General features: G+C 39.4%; 1 protein-coding gene across 1 annotated transcript in view; it reads right to left on the bottom strand.

The window, feature by feature from the left end:
- LOC103809684 (mitogen-activated protein kinase kinase kinase MLT) overlaps positions 1-19,316 on the bottom strand; it is a 44,369-nt gene extending 25,053 nt beyond the window's left edge. Inside the window, exon 1 of the mRNA XM_009082538.1 lies at positions 19,131-19,316. Within this exon, the coding sequence (XP_009080786.1) occupies positions 19,131-19,289 (159 nt within the window). The 5' untranslated portion in view covers positions 19,290-19,316. The remainder of the gene's footprint in view (positions 1-19,130) is intronic.
- Positions 19,317-19,575: the final 259 nt, after the last annotated feature.

Genomic DNA, 19,575 nt, shown 5'->3' with positions numbered 1-19,575 from the left:
GCTGAAAGGAATTACAGACTAGATGCCATTTCTTGAAGTCAAAGGGATTCAGAAGTCTAAACAAACCTAATCCACTGTTTACATAATTCAACCACTATCAAGAAATCCAAGGTCAGAGCAAATTACACTGGAAACATTTTAATTTACTGCTCACTTACTGGCTCATTGTAAATCAAACCCAATTCATAAGACAATGATAGTATAACAGTTTGGAATTCAGGTAATCCCTAAGTGTACAAACAGTGTAACCGTGTCATATGCACCATGGTACGGATCATAGCATTCAATGGATAATTTATTTTTATGGCCTCTTTAATCTCTACTTATTGGCATATGCGAAATGTCAATTACATCATCTATGACTGACATCACCCTACAGTTGCCTTTAGACCTGCTAGTACTACTCTCAACCTTGTAGTACAGACAACTATGCATGAATAATCATGTATCTTCAGCTGTTTCCACAGGTAACAACAGGGCCCTCCTCTAGGCCTTGTCTGTGTTCAGCAACTGCTGGACAGAAATCACAAACACAGATACTAAGCATGGCCAGCAGCAGATGAGGGTACAAAGCAAGCCAGCTGGACGGTGTGGTCTTGTTACTAGCTGCACAAGCCTCAGCTCACTGGGATGACCCAAGCCCTCCCTTGCTTTTGCTCTGTCCTGTACCAGTGCAGCAAATGCAGCTCAGCTCTGACGAGGTCATCAAGGTCGATGCTGACTGCAGATGTGGGCAATGGCCACCTGATGCTGAGCTGGCATTACTGGGGAATCAGACAAGGCTGTATCGTCAGATCTTTAATTGCAGCCACAAAGACGGTGAGGATGTGGATGGAGGCACTTTGTGTACAGCTGTGTTGTTGCCTGCCAGCTACTCATAGCAGCTGCAGCTGCTCTTGTTAGAGCTCCCTATCCCAAGGCAGTTAAAGTTAGCAAAGACCAAATGACTCAGCATCTTTTAGTTACCTGGTTCTCTTTGGAAATATGTTAGAAATTTGTTGCACTCACTTGTCGTCAAGAGAAGTGATCAAGGGTTTGAGCTAGCAGCCTATTCCATCAGCACAGCTGGAACTGCGAAAGAACATCTGTCCACAGAGATTTTTCAGTATCAAAAGACTTTTTAGCTTGGGTCCGAACAAACCGAGCCCACAGCGACTCAATCACCACTTCTTTCAGGCACCTTTGGAGCAGCTGACTGGAAAGAACAAAGTACTGCCACCCTTCCACCCTGGTCGGAGCACACTGGTTTAGGATTAACATGGGAAATAGCTGTAGCCCCTGGTGAGACCATCAGGTCAGCCAGGACCCAACCAATTCAACTGTTAGTAAATCAGTTAATTGAACAGCAAGAGGCACCTTAACCCCATGCAAAATCAGAGTTAGACAAGCTTAGCTACTTAAGGAATGTGATTAACACAACTTCCTTAACTGCCTTATAATATTATTATTACATTGTGCAAAAGCTTGGTTAGTTACTTTTCTGTTTGCCATGTTTATTAAGGAGATATTTAGACACACTTAAGGCAGCTTTGGAAAGGTATATTTTCCTCAGTCTTACAGCATTTTAAAGGCTTTGACCTTTGTCATGTTCTTGGGAGAGTTGCAACTTAGCTACTCTCAGGGGGTTTTACAGTATAATAAAAGGGCAGCTGGAAGAAGCCAGCTGATGTTTTATTAAAATCATTCTCTTAGTGACAGCCACATACAAAAAAGATACAGAATGCTAACAGAAATCCCAGACCTTTATTTCTAGACTCCTGCTCATGAATGCTCTCCTGTGAATCCGCTGATCTCTAATAAGGGATGATGCCCCTTACAATACACCTGTTTCTCCAGGTAAACAAGCCCAAAACATCATTTATAGACACAATACTAAAGACAAACAGCATCTAAAGCTGCAGTTCAGCTACAAAACACTAGAAATTTACACATCTTCGAATACTACAGGCTTAGGACTTTTTAAATTTAATGCTGACAAATCATTAAGAAAAAATGCATACTTTTCCACAAGTTATTTATGTTTGATATGCTTTAACATAAATATTACACAGCCACATGATGATTCTTTTTAAAACATGTTAAGTTTTTGACAGAAATCAGAAATTATCCACAGCAGAGAGTATTTTACTACTTCATTGTTTGTCCTTTTGCAAGTTAAACTGCATACAATTCTTAATGAGCAAGATATAGAAATGGTTTACATAATTTAGCTCTTTCTAGATTGTTATCATACCATAGTCTTAGCTAACTACTCTGTCATTGCTAAGAAACTATCTTCTCAGTATGCAATAAAGGGATACTTAAATAACTTCAGAAAAACAAACTACAAGTAAAAATTACACAGCAGGGATGTTATGCAATTATTACAGCTTTGAACACAGAAAAGAAAATCAAGCAGATACAAAATTAAAATTTAGGACTTTGCCTACTGATTTTTCTGTTCTCATAAAGTTTTCTAAGGAAAAAAAACCCGCACAAAGATTTTTGTGCTTTGGGATCCCCAAGTAATAAGCAAAGCACACTGATTGTCCAGTTCAGGGCATGTTTGTTAAATTTAGTGAACCATCTTCAGTAAGAGGAAGGCCATTTGAACACAGCAAAGCCAAAGAATCCTCAGTGAGGCCTTCTATGTGCAAATAAGCAGAGTTATCACATGCTTGAATAGGCATGCTCCCAGCAAAAATGTGTTACCAACTCTTTCAATAAGCAATCGTAGTTCTAAAACTATGGTTGCATGTCATTTAAAGCTGTGTGAGCTTGGCCTTCTGTTTTAGTACTCATTTAGAGTATCCCAAACAAAAGCTATTTTCAATAGCCTATTTACATGTTAAAACTCTATCAGCATTTGTTCTGTCTTAGACGACAGCCTCAATATTCAGGCTGTATTCAGAAACGGCATCTTGTTTCTTAAACGATACAGAAAAGAGTTAAATTACATTCTCAGATTGATGTCACCAGCACTTCTGTAAATAACAGAATTAAATTCCCATAAGCACATCTACAATGACGTACAAAATTTGTACTTTAAAGCATTTTGATTGAGCAAATGTTTCAAAGCATAAAATTTGCATCCAAAATTATGTCCTATGCTGTTACAAATCCTAGAGACTAAAAGTGGAAATATACAGGAAACTAATACATTCTCATTGCTATATAATCATGTTACCATTATTTTAAACTCCACTGTTTTATATCACCAAACAATTCTCATTTTTGGAGATACTGGGATAGAAACAAACACATTAAATACCTTGTATTGACTTTTATGTTGCAACCTTGAAGAAAACAAAAGCACATTACCAAGACAGGTCAGTTTTGTTAACTCTCATAATGTACCATGGGGAAGGACTATCACAGATACATAGAATTTTAGGGGTTGGAATGGACCTTTCATCTAGTCCCTGCCATGGGCAGGGGCACCTCCCACCAGACCAGGTTGCTCAAGGCCTCACCCAACCTGGCTTTGAACACTGCCAGGGTTGGGGCAGCCACTGCTTCCCTGGGCAACCTCTGCCAGTGTCTCACAACCCTCACAAGAAAAAGCTTTTTCCTAATATCTAGCCTAAATTTCCCCTCTTTCACTTTGAACTGGTTACCCCTTGTCCTATCACTGCAGTTCCTAATAGTCCCTCTCTGGCTCCTCTGGAGCCCCTTCAGATACTGATAGGCTACAATGAGGTCTCCACACAACTTTCTCTTCTCCAGGCTGAACAGCCCCAACTTCCTCAGCCTGTCTTCATAGGGAATACAGACATAAATTTGGTATCTGCTGTTATAGGCTCATCCCATCTTATGAAATTTATTTTAAAGTAATTCATTTGCATCATGCAGCACCATAGGACATGTTAGTAGCAAAATGGATTGGATATTGACCATTTGAAAAGAAAACTGAGTTTTATAGTCTACTATAACTTTTTATAGCAAGCTTTGCACATAACTTGGCACTTTAGGGGTAATTGGAAGGCTATGGGGTTAGAAGTACTAGCTAGTAAATTCAAAATATGCCTGTCAAAACACTGCAAAGGCTTGCTCAGTCCATGGAAAGCAGGCTGGTCCCTCTAACAATCACAGAGGATTTGTCCTTGTGCTGTGGCAATAGATCCTCTGCCTTATGCAGTAAGACTTACATCAAGCTAACTGGCTCATTCCTGTCACTGTCATCCATCAGCCCAGTACAACAACCACATGGAGCCCACCTAGCAGTAACTGAAGCATCATGTGTTGGTTTTTCTCATGGTGGGGGTAAAAAACCTGCTATCAGTGAGAGAAAAGACTGTTAAGAGAGACAAAACTAAGTAAGGGCTTTTTCTGCAGAAAATCCTTACAGGACGTCTAATAAGCTTGAAAAAATTCTGAGTTACAGTTATACTGCTATTTATAAAAAATAATAAAAAAAAAAAGTCACGAAGATCATGGATAAATAACTCATTTTCCACACAGATTTCAACTAGAAATTCACAATGTCCAAACATATCCAACAGGAGTGTTACATTCTGCAGCACACATCTTGAGATTATACGAGCCTTTACTATTAAGGTACCTGAAAAAGGAAGATCTGGCAAGAACAAGTTTAGTTTGGATTTCACTAGTGTTACTCACAGATAGTAAAACCTTTCAAGATATGCATAAACTCTTTATTTGTAATGGTATAAGAGTTTAGAAATGAGCAATGTTTTGCAATACTATAAATATTTAATTCAGGCAGATTTGGAGTACGAAGCTGCCTCCAGCTGCAAAGCAATACCAGCAATTGAGCAGAAACAATAGATGACTGGACTAAACAGCAGGGTTGAAATACCTAAGCTCCCACAGAGCACTTTGTTTTCAGCAATCATAATTTCTCTTCTCAACGTTGGGAAATTTTCCCAGCTACCTGGAATCATTCTGAATACAAACCTGCTTCGACTATGGAGAACAGCAAACAATACCCACGACATGCTTAAAATTCAAGAGAATAACAAAAGGTGAAACTTTCTGACTCCTTGCTCACTCCAGCTGAGAGGGTATCGTGGCTAATAAGCAACACCTGAATCTTTCCAGACCCAACAAGTGGAAAAATATCCAAGGAAATTATTTCTGAGATCAAAGTCACTCTAAGTCTCATGAGTACCTTGTTGGAAAGATATTCTGGTATGACAGTGATGGGCAAAGCCAATCCCCTCTTCCAGGAGCTGTGTCTATACGTATTGAGCTAGAACAGTGATTTTTCTGAGGTCTGCAGAGTAATTGTAAGGAATATGTATAAGATAACCTAGAAACGGTCAAATCTCATTATGCAGTGGCTTTTGCTGAACAATTAGCATAGAATTCAAGAGAGACAGCAGCAGCTATTCTTATGCATCCTTATCCACTCCTCTAAAGCTGCCATGATCTTTACACTGAAGTATTTTCCCATCTTGGTCATGAAAACTGTAATTTAACCAAGCATCACTGTCCTTCAGCTGGGACCATGCCATCAAGCAATAGCCAGAACAACATACTTCACAGCAACTCTCTGGCTATGTCCACACTACCACCTAGACAACTATGGATCACAAGCTCCATCCCCAACACAACTAAAGTTTCAAGACACAAATTCCTTACCTGCTTTTCAGAATAGTTACTTTTCTTTGTCTAAGATTGAAAACTGCATTTTACTTAGAAACTTGGCTCAAAAGCTATCCCTACTAGTCAAAAACTAAACCTAAACAAAACTCCTGAAATTTTAAGCTTTTACCTTTATGCAACATGGACCCATTGTTTATTTTTATTTTTTCTTGGGATTCTTCAGGCTGCCTTCATGGTATCTCCATCTTTTTTCCATTAAGAGTAAAAATAAATAAATAAAACCTTGGAGAAAATTAGCAATATTTTAAAAATGCTTTTAGCGTCATAAACCCACATTTATTAGTACTACTCTACTATGTATTTCTGACATGCAACTTCAGCTTTTCCCCTATTTCTGATTAATTTCTTGTACACAGAACTCCCTATCTTATCCAGACTTCTTTATAGCTACCTACTTATATAGATATGGCAATAACAACTACTTAATTTCTAATCCTTGCTATATAAAGATGTTACTTTCAGAAAATGCTTTTAAAAATATATTGACATCATTATCTATGCAAGAATACAAATGGTTACCCTCAAAATAAATTGTTTAAAATGGCAAGAACTTGAATACCAGTATCTCTGACCTCTGCAGAAAGTGGAAATCCAGAAGAATCTATCTAGAAGAGTGAGACTAATTAGAGTGACCTATGAAGGTGGTTGCTTTGAGTTTCATGAACAGACTCAGAGTTTTTGTACCACCACAGGATATCAAATTAAGCCAAAAGTCTGACTTTCTTGTTGCTCTTCTCCGACAAAACAACAATATCCCAAACCAATTCCTTCCCCGAAGTTAGGACAGAATGACCAGAGGTACTGTAACCTCTACCCATGTCTGTGCCACAGCCTTGGCTCTGCAGTTTGAACCCCCTAGAAAGAACAAAACTGACTAACAAGCCAAACTGAGAATGCAAAGCCTAAGACCTGTTCCAACTCCTTTGCAATGGTTTGGTGGAACAGAGCACATGCAAGCCAGGAGCATTTCCTCCAAAGAAAACTGGAAAGTGGAAAAATCACAGCATCACACATGCCATTAATTCTCATTCTCTAACATGTGCAAAATGTTTCTGAGAACTGCTCTCACACACATGAATACACAAAAATTTCTGAAAGGACACAGATACAGGAAAAGCAGTAAATAGAGGACAGTTGAATGCAAAAATAACAGCATCGCAGTAATACTCCACAATGCAGCCACAATCTATTTTAGGGTAGACATGTAAAAAGGGAAAGAACATCTTGCAACCACACTGGGCCTTGGCATTCCTCCATTTGTCAGTTTCTACTTCCACACCAGTAATCTGCACCTTCAGACTTCATTTGAATTTTCTCTTTCATCATTTTATTAGAAAAATTCTGGACACATAAGAAATTAATATGCAAGGACCAACACACATACCCTAATGGGGAATGAATGACATTTAAAAGGCCAGTTATAAAACAGAGATCATCTATTTTGCAGTTAAAGAAAACAGTTGACTTGCACTACTTTCTCCAGCACCCTGCACTGTGCTTTCCAAGGACCTGTGATAAACGAAACAGCAAAGAGGAAGTGGGGACTGTATTACATAAGCCCACAGGAACTTCAGGACTGGGGTCATACTGTGCAGAGTCCGACAAAACCTCTTTCTCATGAGCTGTACCTGAAAAGCTGAAGAGAAGGCATCATGCTGCAGCTAATGACAATTCCAGTCTGAATCTTAGCACTGCAGAGAACTTGTATCTCTTCCTGTTCTAGCAATGCCAATACTCCTTGCTCAATTACTAACTGTTTGATTTATGCTCTGAGCAAAGCTCAACACTATGAACTGACCTCACAAGCTGGATCCAGGGCCCAGGAGCACCATGATGTTTTGGTGGCACAGAGCATATTCAAACCTACAACAGGTCCTTTGGTGTGGAATAACAACATCCCATATACCACAGCTTCCCATTTTCTAACCTTGTCTAAGAGGGTTTGGCTGATCCTGTATATGCGGAAGACAGTCATAACCCTTCCGACTTTTTTGCTTCTTGAGTTTGAATTGTTGTACTCTGAAGGATTTCAAGATTTCTCCTCGAGGTCAATTTCATCAATTACCTCTGTCTCTATCAAATCTAGATATAATGACTATAGTTGCTCTGAGTGGGGAATATGAGACCATTTTGAGATTGCCGTTGTGCAGAGCAAATGTGATGGACTTGCATATTATTGCAAACCTTGCAAACAGTATTTTTAAATATTTCAACCATTAATTATTCCATATTGTATCCTCAGGGACAGAACCAGAGATCTTAAGCCTTTAGAAGTGTCCTGCATCTTTTCAGATGTCTCACTGTTTAGTTTAGACTAACATACCTTTATTACTGTGTATGTACAAAAGAAAGCACAAAGTGTAATAGACTCCTGAAAATACTGCTTTTTTTGTTCAAAAACTCTACTGAATTCAGAATTTTGATGAGATGAAGTAAATGGTGGTGCTAGAATAATTCTGAAGCTGTAGAATTCAGATCCCCAATTCTTCCAAATATATATTTTAAGTTATACAGTTTCAAATCTGAGGATGCAAAATTCCTTTTCTTTTAAAAGCTGTGTACAGCGATGGGTTTTCACAACAATGAACAGCCTAATCAGGGTGAAGAAACCTCAACTGAAAGCTCACAAAGGGACCCCTCTATCCCTTCTCTATTTTTTCATTTCCACTTTTCTCGATAGGGGTGTCTCACCAGAGAACCTGAAGAGTGAAAGATTTAAAAGTATAGGACTGAAATCCATCAAACCCAGGCTTGTGGTCCAAACCCAAGCAGCTGTTAAACTCAGAGATACGAATGTATGCTCACTTCTGCCTAATAAAATTTGAATCAAACACTTTGCATCTGATTCTCCATGTGAGCTTTTATGCAAACTTCTAAAGTGCAAGGAATCCTGGGGTGGAAGAGCTATTCTGAGAGCTTTCACATAGTTCATATAATTAGGGAAACCACTTCCTTTGATTGTAAGTGTTCAAAACAGCTGAATTTCTTCTTTCAAAGGACTCTGTGATTTGGGTCATCTCTTTTACTTGCTCTTTCATGTTTCTCAAGATGAGAGGTGAGACTGTAAAGCACATTATTTAGAAAAAAAAAAGATTCCACTTTTTGTTTTAGGGATTGAACTTGGACTATTCAAAAGCTTGTCATTTGGAAATCTATCTTTCTTTCCCTCCCTCTGTTTCCTTCTTTTTCTGATAAGCTCTTCAGTGGCTCCAGCGAACATAGCCCAAAATGCCAATTTAAACCTAAGGGAAAACTGAAATACAGTACATAAAGGAAAAGGGACTCTCGTTTTCTTTTGTACAGTTGTGGCTGAATATGTAATTATAAAGGAGCTGTAGCTGCAGGATCTCAGTCCTCATGTCACATTTACTTTTACAATAGTTCTAAACATTGACCAAGCAAAAAAAAAAAAAAAAAGGCAGAAATACAGATTCAAAAAGACAAACAAAGCAACTGCTCTGGTCTTTGAAATGGGTCTGCAGATTTTTCCTTTCTCAAAAAGGGAACTCTGGTCACAGTTTCAAGGCAATGACCAATGTCACTACAGCTAACAGGCAATGCCAGTGCCGCTACAGAATCAAGTGTCACTTGCCCTGAATTTCTTGAGTCAGGCACCCTGTTAGTGCTGTTACTTCACAGTTGTCCTGCTAACAGCTCTAACAGGCAGGGAACATCCCCCTTCTCACGGCATAGCACAGAAAGAGGGTAATGAGAAGGCAGGAGATATCATACTGCAGATTTCAAATTTATTAAGTAACAACAGAGTACTTGTTTATCCCAGGAGGACTGAGTTTTATTCCCGGTCAGGGAAAAATTGCAGGACTCCTTCCAGAATTACAGTGCTTACAGGGAAGCGGTTTGCAATGGGAACAGAGTAAACCACTTGGGACACAGTGCCAGAAACCACATTACTGCCAACTTCTGCACAGGACAGATGAGACACTGGCTCGGACAGAAGACCTTACAATAAAGACATTGGTACAAATATATAAACAACTGAGAAAGCAAAAGTTAAAAGCAAAACTCCAAAATGCATGGTCCTACTGAGTGAGGTTCTGGATCTTGTATTTGCCTTTAGGGCGCTCATAAACTCTTACAGGGGGTACAAGTCAGGCAACATCCAAAAGAAAGAGGAATTCAGCAGCTCTGAACTTTAGCCATCTGTTGCTACATACTTATATCACATGCAGCACCTCAGCATACACAGACATCTGCATGTAAAAAAACCCTCTTCCTTGGTTTAGGAGATTAAAAGTACACAGCTCACAAATACAAAAACCCACTAATCACTACTTATAAGCCTCAAATGCATCTGACATTACTAAAATTAAGGTTGTTATTTGATTAGACAAAAAGCAATTTATGTGGTTTTCCCCCCTCTAACTACACACAGGCACACGCTACACTTTCTCTGCTCTATGACTCTTCCAAGGAAAAGGAAAAGATAATTTGTTCACTCAAGAGTGCACCAACTAGATTATTTCAACAAGTTTCCAGAACAACCTACTCATCTTTCCTATTCTGCCTCTGTCAGGTGATAATTTGTAGAGCACCTCAGTTTCCATTGAAAGGCTTGCCTGGTTTTTGGGTTGCCCACCTCCCAAAGAGCAACTTGTACAAACAACTGCATCTTGTGTTCTGATGTCTACCAATAGTTTCATCACTTCTCCTACAGCAGCTCAAGGGTTCTTACAAAATATGCTTATTTTTGATGTGGCTACTGGAAACTCAGGTGGCCCAACACAAAACCCACAGCTATTTGAACAGGTGTGTGTATCACGACATGATTTTTTTCTCTCCCTTGCCTACAACATTTAGCCACAAGGGAGCTCAATTTTCAGAAATTTTCAGTAAAATAATTAAGCAACCAGAGGCAGAAGTGGGAAGGTGTGTGGCACTGTTCCCTCTCAGTTACATCAGGGCCAGGCCCAACTTTGCTGAGGGGGTGCAGCCACAGAGGGGCCAGTTTCCAGTTTTCCAGTGGAGCTGGACCTTATTAAATAGAAATTATGCAGAATGTAGATTCTCTAAACATTAATCTAATAAACAAACATGTATTTGCAAAAAGGATTCTTCTCCAGTATCTGAACTGTAACAGATGAAACATTTCAAAAGTCCAAGAGAACAGTTTGGAGGCAGCCAGATCAGAAGAGCAGCTTCATATTTGCCCTTATTGGCCTCGTTTCCCTGGTGTGTTAGCACAATTAACTGAGTATGAGAGAAAGAGTTAATGCTGAAGCTGTTCTCTGGGCTCTTCTGCAGCCTCCAGCTAACATAAACAGGTCTGAATGTTTCCTTGTGACTGTTTATATTGTCATCTTAAAAAGGAAACTTTCTCTATCAGCACCTTAATAAGTGGCAATAGGTAAATATGAAATAACTTTTACAGTCTTAGTTGTGTCATTACAATTAAAAAGACTGATTTTGATGCTTGCCTTAAAGTTAGGATATATAAATTTTTTCTTAAACTTTGTTTTCAGGGATTTTTTTCTGTTCCAAACCCTTAGACAACTCATATGCAGCCAGTCTAAAATTAAGGACCTATCTAGTCCTACTATTTTACTGCACTCTCAAAAGAACAAAACACGTTGTTAAAAATTCCATTGCTCCCATGTGTGTGTCAGGCAGTTTGGAGTTCCCAGCACTGTGGCACCCCTGTACAACTTTGAATACACCTGTAGAAACTGATGGTCCCAGATTCAGATCACATCAAATGCAGCACAGACCTCTGACTTCATCTGAACATTACACAGGCATGCAACAACCCAGAAACTGTGTCAGATTCAAAGAATACTTCTACACACCTCAACAGCAACTCTGGAATCATCAGAGACAATTTGTCACTGTATGCTGCAGTGAGTGCAGGTTACTTAATTGGCATTCCCAGGAACTGCAACGCCAACAGATTTCAGTGTGGGTCACAGACATTTAAATTATCCTTCAAAGCACTCAAGACTCAAACATGCAATCACTTACCATCTCTAAAGTTTCCACTCACCTACTATGTGATTTTCTATTGTAACTTTCAGAAAACTATATTGTTAGAAATGTCTCGACAAGTCTTAACTTGAACCAACCTTGAATTGCTTGAGCCTCCAACAGCCTAAAAACACGGCTTGGAGAAAAAAGAATCTCTACTGCATCCATGAGATTCCTACAGGAAAGCTTCAGGACAGCTTAAACATCCAAAAATACCATTTTGCAGTTGATCACTTCAACAGAAGTTTGGGGTCACAGAATGTCATGGGAGGAGAAACAAAAGAGCTGCCATTTGATGTCAAGGGTTGCTGGCATGGAGAAATAAGCAACACAGCCTCTTCTCCAAATTATAAATAACAACTGAGTCCAGGCAAAAAGAAACAGAAAAGGGAGAAATATATTTAGAGCAAAATTTAAAAAGAAAAAAATCCCAAACAACAAACCTACCCTAGGAAAAATAGCCTTAATTGCAGCTAAATATCTACAGGCAACGTGAGCAACCCACTGTCAAACAAAAACCTGCAGCTGATTGACAGGATAATTTTGAAGACAATATATGATAGAATTAAACTAATTATGAGACTAAATAATATGCAATAATATCCTAACAGGCTGCATATCATGGATAGCAAAAAGGATAAGAAAGAGTGCTTTATAAACAGAGACAGATTTTCTCCCTATTCTAAACAATTCAGTCATAACTTGTTGGAAACTGGCATAAAAACTAGTTCACCTGCAGATATTGGACCTTCTGAAAAAAAAACCCAAACATAACACCAAAATTAAAGATAACTGAGGTAAAAGGCTCCAAACCTCACAGAGATATGCCTAACCCAGGGATCAGGTGCACAGTAAGTTCCTATAACTCACTTGAGCTATGGCAGCTGCACCTATGTTCCTAACCAGCAGCACATGCAATGTAATCTCACTTCTCACTTACAAGGTTTAGGGTAATTCAAAAGATGTGCAAAAGGAAGAAACAGACACATCTGGTGCATCTTAGCTTATTCATTTACCCGTTTATCAAATCTGTTTATGTACCAACAGTTCAAAGCTAGCTACCAGTCAAGAGAACGACATGTGCACTTGACTCTTTACAATTTCAGTACAAAATCAGGTGGTTTAGCTGATTAAAAAGGATAGGCTAACTCCTTAAATATGGCTACAGCAAGATTCCCAGCACTTGTGAAACTGCTTTTCATTTACTGCAAGCTAAGATGACAACACTGCCAGTCACTGTGTCTCAAGTGACTCAAAATAACTTCTGAAGCCATGGATTCCCAGTCTGGGCCTGACAGGCCAGTTTCATTGAAGCTGATGTCTATATCACATTAACCCAAAATTGGCTTGATTTAAAAGAATGTGTATACACAAGCCTGTGTAAGTAGGAACCTTCAATTAAGCTAGTAAAAAAACAAAACAGTAAGCCACACAACTGGTACTACAAATACTCATTACTTAACATGAGGCAACTCTCAAAGACATTACTCATCTAATGAAAAACTTGGTATCAGAATGTTTACATACACAAGTAACAAAGCCTGCTACAGTAAATGTAGCAAAATACAGACAAAAATGTTTCTGTGTCTGGATTGCTGCATTTCCAAGATTGTTTTAGGAACCAGAGACACAGGAATGAGGTTTCATAAAACAGACAAAATGAAACTAAAGCCTGTTCTTCCCAAGAAGAATTGTATTCTGGCAATGCTACACCATCTTTCATTGTACTGTTCCCTCCCAAATACCAATGGGATTTTGACAATATTTTGGTTGCAACACATATGCTACTTGACACTTACAATGCAGTCTTATCCAAAGCAACCACTAAGAAAATCTAATGCAGTGACATTCTTGACACCTAGAAACATGACATACATTTACAAAATAAAGTCCTTCAGAAAATACCCCTTGAATGAAAGCCAAGAGTAGGGCAAACTCAGAAGCAGTCAGAAGTGTGTCCTATCCAAAATGATTTATTCTGCAACATACAGAATATACAACAGCTGGAGCATCTGAACCAATTTTGACAACTTCCAGTCTATAAGGGATTCTGAGTATCCTCTTCATACCTCTTGGGAATACCCTAGCCAGCACCAAGAGGAGTGATCCAACTCAATTCCTTTGCCAAAATATAACAACAACCAATGCAAAAAAAACCAGAAAGCCCTGAAAAATAACCACTCTGTAAAACAGAAACTAAGACTTTTAAGACACCCCTCTAGTATAAAAAACAGTGTTTTATTTCCTGTCAGCTATTCACAAGATACAGCAGTATTTCTTTAAATGAATATGAGGATGGAAGGGCTCCCATGACATCACTTACTTCAGGGTTATACAACCTTTCATTTTTGTGAACTCTGTAGCTTTTCAATATAGGTGCAGATATGTCTGGAAAGTTCCTATATTTGAGCCCTACACCTTATGTACCTTCATACTGCCCCCACTCTCAGCCCTCTCTCACTGTTCATTAGCACTTGCACCAAAGGACCACGAGTTGGCAACGCAGGGCTTGCCATTCCTGCCGTGCTGAGCTGGAACCAGGTAAATTCAGATATTTTCTGGAAGGTATTATCTTGAATCACTCTCCATACTTGCTGACTCAGATGTGAGCAAGGTAAAGGAGTAAGAGCTCCTAGAAAGAGCTAATAAAACAATAAAAAAGTGTTAAAATTGCCCTTCATTACAGCCAGGACCCAGTGTGGAGAGTCATTCAAGGCTGGCACCACAGCACCCATATCAGCTATAAACCATGAGCAAAAAGAACATCTACTATTTTTAGTCCTGTCAGGACGAAGTATCAATTTCAGCTTAGTTTGGCTTGTTTTGCTTTATTTTACTCTGTTGTTTTTCTCTTGTTACTCTTGAAAGTCATTCCCAGTCCTTACTCTCATGACCCACATTAAAATTACCACATGCTCTTTTATAGCACTGCAAACATGAGTGAGCTAAGTCTAGTGACATGCATGTGGTTATACTTAACTCATCCCCTTCAGAATGTTTTCTGGGCAGTCCTTTCCAGAAGTCGATCATAAAAATCAAAATAGTGAACAAGCTGCATTATATTCCATATGAAATTTTTTATGAAGCACTAAAAATCCCCTAAAGCTTCCTGCACACGCATTACATACAAGAAACCCTGACAATATAAAATTAACTTCCATGATAATCAGACTTCAGGCAATATAGCATCAAAACCAGAGAAAACATGTTTTAATTTTGAGTCTCATAAAACTCACATGCATTACAGACATGACTGAACAAAGCACACATAGTTAATCCTACTCAATTTAACATCTTTTATTCACAAGTTAGTTCTGTTAGTTCACAGATGTATTTAAGCATTTCCCAATATGATTACAGTTACATTTTACTGTGGTTTATTTCCACCACTCTCCTGCAGCTTGCACAGACCACTTCCAGCATTTTGAAGGGGTCTGGGAACAACTGCACTGCATGAAATCAAATGATTTGTACCCAAGTACCCTGGTTGTAATGGCTGAAGCAAGCAAATCAGATGCAATACTGCTGCCCATCAATAGCACAGACACAGCTGATGGACCATAGAGTACTTTAAAAGAGCAGTGATATTAAAATTAAATTCAAATTCCAGGTGAAACTCCAGCAGTAACTGATCTCCCTGTGAAGAACCACACTCTAGCTGCCAACAAACTACCACCAACGGCACTGCCTTCAAAAGCAGTGACAAATAACAGGTGAACTTCAGAGATGTACAACTGAAGGAGGTGAGCACTGTTCAGTGAAAACCTAATGTGGCAAGGCATAAAACAACATTGGTAACATTTCACTCCAGCAGTTATCCTGCTCAAGATAATGGAGTCAAAAGAACTGCTAGCAATTTGCAGAATAAGGCCCCTGGGCCCGATCTCTCCCATTCATTTCAGTGGGAGCCAAATTATGGGCTTATCCAATAATTCATTCACAAAAATACCAAATAACTTCCTGACTAGTAGATGTGCATTTTTCTTCAATGAGTGGACACAATTATCACTTAGAGCAAAAGGAGAAAGCACACATCCTGCCACAGGAGGCATTTCTACTCCCGCCACATGCATCATAAACATCACGCCGACAGTCTGATTGTCCATAAAACAATTCACAAGGAAGTCCTGTTCCCTGCTAAACCTAAAACTGTTCAAGTGCTTTAATGGATAGTAAAACAGCAATTTAATTTTGGTTTTGCTGTTATTTGATCATTCAGGCCATACTCCTATGGTTTACTTTATCAGCTTCTGTCTTGTCCAGTTTCAGATCTGATACTCTAATCAAGGGCTTGCAGAACATTTTTCTCAGCAGACCTATTTAGGCCTATTTTATTCACATAAACACACACCTCTTCCCATGAAGAGAATTACTGCCTGTCTACAAAAAGTTAATGCATTGCAGACTTATTTCTCAAATTTTAAAGAGTTTTGAAGCAATCTATCTGAGTAACACACTTCCAAATATTTCTAAGTTTTTCTAAGCACATATTTTAGTAGGCTTATGCTGGAACTAAAATTGCTGTTTCACATGTCAGAACTTGTTAGCCACTTGGCTAACATAAAACCTGCAAGATCTTTGCTGGTTGTGATTGGCTTGTTTAATAAAATGACATACAGATACAACATATTTGCAGAATGATACCACAGCTCTATTGACTTGGCTTGTGCCCTTGGACTTGGCTAGCACAAAATTCCTCTGAGCAAGCTTTTCACAACTTTCCTCTGTTTTCCCTCTAATCAGTTGTTATGGGTTATTGGCAGCAGTTAACAGAAATACAAGACAATCAGCCATGGAGTTAAAAGGACACTTCCTTTCAAATAAGCTAAAAACAGTAACAATTAGTTTTCTGGATTAAATACATCCAAATATCTACTAAACACAGATACATACAGTATGTTATTTTTGTACTGCTATCAGAGCAGCCATTGCCTCACCATGACTTTCAGCACAGTTCAGTCACAGATGTTCATTATTGTCATCACTGCAGATGAAAACACTACATATGTAAACTGACTGACAGCCATTAAGGTCAGAAGAGACCTTTCAGCCACTGAGGTTGGCCTCTGGTATGGCACAGACCACACTATACATCAGCAAGCTGCTCCTGTGCTGAGCTCAACTTGACAAAAACAATTGTCTAAAAAGACATCTCAATGAGAAGACAAAAAGAGATGAAAAGGATTCCCCATCTTCACTCCTTCTGTTTGTTGTCTCTGCCAAGCGTTACTCATCTTCACTCCTAATAATTTGTGCTTTTTTTCCATTCCAGTTTGTCTGGCTTCAAAGTCCAAAGTTCTTGCAATAACTTTCTGCACTAGATTAAACAAGCCCACCATTTTCTCCATATGAAAATGCAGTTTTTGTAAACAAGTTCTTATTTTCAATTCTCTAAGGTTGCTGACAGACAAGTTCTGCCAAAGCTTGATAGACTTATTTAAGGCATCACCACTTGCCTCTCTGCTGCCTTCACAGAAACCTTTATTCAAGATAAAGTGCCCACACCAAGCTGCTCCCAGACATAACCTGTCTTGTTAGTTTAAGCTGCAAAGGAAAGCCTGAAGGAAAACACACAAATTTTTGCTGGAAGGCACTTCCTCTCCTTATGTCAACTCATCCTGATGGATGATATCCATCACCCCCTTTTGACAACCCCACTCTCCTTAACTTCCCACTGTGCATTTTGCTGTCCCCCTTGGGCTGTCCTTTCATTTCACTCACAGTCTTTTAAACACAACAGAACCAGTCTGCACCTACTGCCTAACAACAATTTGCCCAGTGCCACATACCAAGATGAAGTACATCTGGTTCTTACAGATGACTTGATCCTCATTTAGATATGCAAGAACATTAACCTAATTTGCCTAACAGCACCATGGTATGAGCGCTTAACAAGTTGCAAGTCTTCAATAACTCCTAAGTAAACCCTTAAATAATCAATTCTTTCTGGCATATGGTTTCCTTTTCCTAGTGTACAACCTGTGTTCCTTGTTACTATAAGCTGAACTTTGTGTTGGGCTGTTTTTTAAAAATGTAGTTTTGCTACATGGTCCAACTGTATCAAGTAATACATAGGTCTGTCCTTCTTTCTCCATCATTTCCCATTCCACTAAGGTTTATGCCATCACAAGATGCAGTAACACTGTTTTCCAATTTTCTTTCAAAAATGCTTGAAGTATATATATAGCAACAGGTCTAGCACAGACACAGGTGCAGTCCCCCCAGAAACAGACATGCAATAAAGGTATTTCAGTGATCACTACTGAGATCTGCCAGACAGATGACTTTTAAGGAGCATGTCACTGATACTGCATAGCATCAGTTTTACTCGTCTTCGTGTATCTTGTGATATTAACAAATAGTAGAAATAAACAGAACAGTATAAACTGAGATCAGACAGAATGTATAAATCTTCCACCATTCTGGAAAAATCACGAGATCCTTCTAGATTATTTGAGACAGCAACTTGCTTAATCATGATCAAACATGCTTATCACATCACTAAGCATGACATAATCATACCAGCTCGGTTGCTGCAGCAGTGGATGAACTTTGGTGTCTGATTATTTACTAAGCATATTATCCCTAGCGCTGCTCTGCTGTTCTCCAGCTTGCTACTGTCTTCCTAAAACGCTCTGAGGATGTTGTACACAAGTTAGATATAGTCATGCTGGAACAGCAGTTCAGTAACTGTGCAATCCATCACTACACTGATGTGTCCTCACTGCTCCATCTGTGGTGGTGAGCAGCAGGCAGACTGGAGCACTGTGAGGACCACATATGCCATGTCTCTGCTGTGACTGTACAAAGTTGAGGGGTGAAAGGGATTTTCAGGCAAACCTAAAAATCGTATTAAAAACATTAAAAAAAAGCCAACAAACCCCACCCCCCCAAACAGCAAACCAACCTTAGTTGGTAAAGGTGCAGTAGGTTAATTCTGCTTTTATCCTCAGGATTGCTAAGGACCTGTCCAGTTTTCCAGGATGCCATGAGGGAAGGAGACTGGTAGAATGGCTAGACTTAAACCTACCTCACCAAGCTGAAATGTGGCTATGACCAACTCAGAGCTAGGGATCTGCTGCAGATCAAAACCTGCAGCAGACAGGGAAGAGGCAACACACACTGAGGCTATAGTGGACACACGGATGCAAACCACAGTGCGTAAGAGACCAGATGTCTAGAGGAGAAACTGGAATCAGGCAATGACAGTGAACACTACCTCTGCCTATCTAGCAACATGCTCACTGGTATCAAGGGGAAATTACTAACTCCACAAGTGCAGCTAGCTCCTCAGGGCCAGTGCAAAGAGAAGATGCTAAACAAGAAAAGTGGGGTAGGACAGCAAACAGTAAACCAGTAATGCTTCAAATCAGCCCCCTCAGTATGTCTTTGCTGTAACATCATACAGTTGTGGGGTTTTGTAAATAAACAAACAAAAAGCCCAAGGCGGTTTGCCTCCATTACCCAGAGGATGTAAGACACTAGAAAAGAATTTCTGTTCTTGTTATCACAGTGGACAAAGTGAATGAAAAGTAAACTTTTACCTCTTTTTCTATTTTGAGCAGCTTCTTGACAGCCACCTCCTTGTCCTGAGAAATCCATCGGGCTCGGTAGACACTCCCGAAACTCCCTCCACCGCAGTTCTCAAAAAACTGCAAGTCATCAAATTTAATTTGCACAAATGAAGCACTGGTAGACGACATCTCATAATGACAAAATATACCACAGCAAAACCTGCAAAGAGAAAAGCTTTCATTAATGCATGCGCTCCAAGGATTTACGGACTTTCTTCCCCATGCTCAGACACCTCAAAAACAGAATCATAAGCACGCTACGGTAAAACCCATGGGGCGCAGAAGGAAAAGAGCCTGGGAACTTGCACTCCGAGAGGCTATGCAAATGTTTGCATAATTTGCACGAGCTACTAGGAGCAGCTGGGAGAAACGAATGTTCCTCAGAGCAATACTGACGTTTCGCGACCCCCCCGGC

Source organism: Acanthisitta chloris, unplaced genomic scaffold (assembly GCF_000695815.1).
Source record: "Acanthisitta chloris isolate BGI_N310 unplaced genomic scaffold, ASM69581v1 scaffold17779, whole genome shotgun sequence".
Taxonomy (NCBI): Eukaryota; Metazoa; Chordata; class Aves; order Passeriformes; family Acanthisittidae; genus Acanthisitta; species Acanthisitta chloris.
Note: the sequence above shows the minus strand (reverse complement) of the source record. Positions and strands in the feature narration are given on the sequence as shown.